The 2,428-nt window shown below is 42.3% G+C and overlaps 1 protein-coding gene across 1 annotated transcript in view; it reads right to left on the reverse strand.

Moving 5' to 3' along the window:
* The window catches only part of LOC107084157 (actin-related protein 2/3 complex subunit 1A-like), a 13,879-nt gene that overhangs the window by 3,289 nt on the left and 8,162 nt on the right, over window positions 1-2,428 (reverse strand). Inside the window, exon 6 of the mRNA XM_015373864.1 lies at window positions 147-337. Within this exon, the coding sequence (XP_015229350.1) occupies window positions 147-337 (191 nt within the window). The remainder of the gene's footprint in view (window positions 1-146; window positions 338-2,428) is intronic.

Here is a 2,428-nt window from a genome sequence, read left to right on the forward strand (position 1 = left end):
ATGCCAGTACGTGACCAGTGAATTTCTCCACTGTGAGATCAATAAAGCTCAACTAATCTAAAAAGCAATCTAAGGAAACTTGTTCATATATCTGGGTTATAAACAAAATCCTATACTGATAATAAAACAGAGACAATGTTTCCTACATGATGCTGTTCTGGTGAAGAGTTTGTAACTCATTGTCGTCTTCTTCAGTAGCTTTCTTGTCCAGGTTGCGAAAGTGTTGCATGGCTGACAGACTTCCTTTTGACGTCTGCTTTGGGATATCCAGCTTCTTCACAAACTCCAGGGTGTTAGGAGCTTTATAGGAGAACTGGTAAGGACAACAGTTGTGGCCCTGACAATGGAGAGATTAAACAGGATCAAAGCAAAGTAACAACTCAAACAATATTGGTATGAATAACTAAGTTAGAGTGTCATATATATCTATAGATAGATAGATAGATAGATAGATAGATAGATAGATAGATAGATAGATAGATAGATAGATAGATAGATAAATGATATAGTGACTTAGACAACTTTTATTGTCATTTTCTATATGCAGAGTGTATAAGATGAACTGAAGTCCAGGAACAGCATCCATCGTGGGTGTTCTTCTCCTCCAGGTGTGCCAGGCTCAGGTGGAGAGCAGCAGAGATGGCGTCCTCAGTTCCGTCGGTAGGCGAACTGGAACGGGTGGAATGATGGCGGCAGACTGGAGACGATGTGTTCTTTAACCAGCCTTTGGAAGCACTTCATCATGATGGGAGTCAGAGCGACAGGCCGCTAATCATTGAGTCTGTGATCATCTGAATGCCTTTCCACATCCTCCTGTTCTCAGAGCCTCTTTATCACCAGACTTGAAAGCTGAGTTTGGTGCTTTTAGTGATTTCTGAACCTCCCCATTGTTGGCCCAGGTGCTGATGTTCTTTTTGATGCTGACGTCTTCAATACATTTGTTGATGTAGGCTGACACAGTCATGGCATACTCATCTATGTTTATTTTGTTGTCATATGTTGCTGCAGCCTTGAAGATGTTCCAGTCAGAGCATTCAAAATAGTCCTGGAGTTTCTCCATAAACAGCAGTGATGCTAACCACACTGAGCTCTCTGGGCAGATAGAACGGCCTGCAGCTAACAGTCAGAAACTCCATGTCTGAAGAGCAGAAGCTGGAGACTGATCTAGCATTTTTACACCAGCTGCTGTTTACATGCACAAACAGCCCCCTTCCTTTAGTCTCTGTTTCGATCAGTGCGGTGTAGGGTGAGCCTCACCAGGCTAATAGCATTGTCTGGAATCAATGAATTACGCCATCACCCAGTCAGGATGATGGCCACTCCTTTTTTGAAGAGAGTTTGAGTCGTAGGTTATCCATTTTGTTATCCATTGAGCGGACGTTGGAGAGCAGGATTGATGGTAATGGTGTCCTAAGGTGATTTCTGCTAGCTTCACCGTTAGCCTGCCTCTGCAGCCTTTCTCTCGCACAGTGCAGCATGCTCATTTTGTTGTTTACATTCATCCAAAGCACTCTGCAGCTTTTTAAGAGTTGCTGTATTTAAGAGACCAGAAAATGTCATTTTTTGACCGAAGCTCCAGCTCTCCTGCTTTTGGCACCAGAGGCTGTGTTTTATTCCTTTTCCTCTTATCTGCTTTGCTTCACCCTGTGCTCATTATTTCTTATTAGTTCCACCTGTTCCCACTGCTATTTATTCAATTCAATGCCATTGGTCCCAGATTATTTGAGCTTCCAGTGAGACCAATTCTAGCGTTTCTTTATGTGTTTTTTCTGCGTGATCCTGACCTGTGTCTGGCCTCGGACTTCTGAGTTTTGGACCTGTCTTCTGACCACAACTTGGATTATCCGTCTGGATTTCTCGGTTCCTTTGCCTGCTCTGGCTGCTGCTGGTCGCTGCTCCTCTTTTCTTCTGGATCTCTTGTGCAGACTGAGTTTCAGATTTCCACTCCACTGGACTTTACTCCTTTTTCTGAGCTCAGGCTGAACTGTGCCAGGTTGGTGACTTTCACGCTCATTGTCATTCCCCGTTTAAGTTTCTTAAGTCACTGACCTGAGTCTCGCGCCCTGCTGCGTTTCCAGTGAGCCCGCCTCCAGTGCATGCCATTTTCTATATATTATATCAATATTAATATTGATATATTATATCAATAATAAAATTATTGCTACCTGTCTCATCTGAATTCTGGGTCCAACATTTTGAGCCTTGTGACACCAGCAGCAGCTGGCGGTCATAGGTGGAGGATTGATGCCTAATTTATAGCATTCTAATCAGAGTATTTTGTGTATTTGTCTGGAGCCGTAGCAAGTTACTGTCTTCAGAGAGATAGATATAAATATAGAATTTAAAAGAGATAGATAGATAGATAGATAGATAGATAGATAGATAGATAGATAGATAGATAGATAGATAGATAGATAGATAGATAGAT

The sequence above is a fragment of the Cyprinodon variegatus genome, unplaced genomic scaffold (assembly GCF_000732505.1).
Source record: "Cyprinodon variegatus isolate N-32 unplaced genomic scaffold, C_variegatus-1.0 Scaffold5, whole genome shotgun sequence".
Taxonomy (NCBI): Eukaryota; Metazoa; Chordata; class Actinopteri; order Cyprinodontiformes; family Cyprinodontidae; genus Cyprinodon; species Cyprinodon variegatus.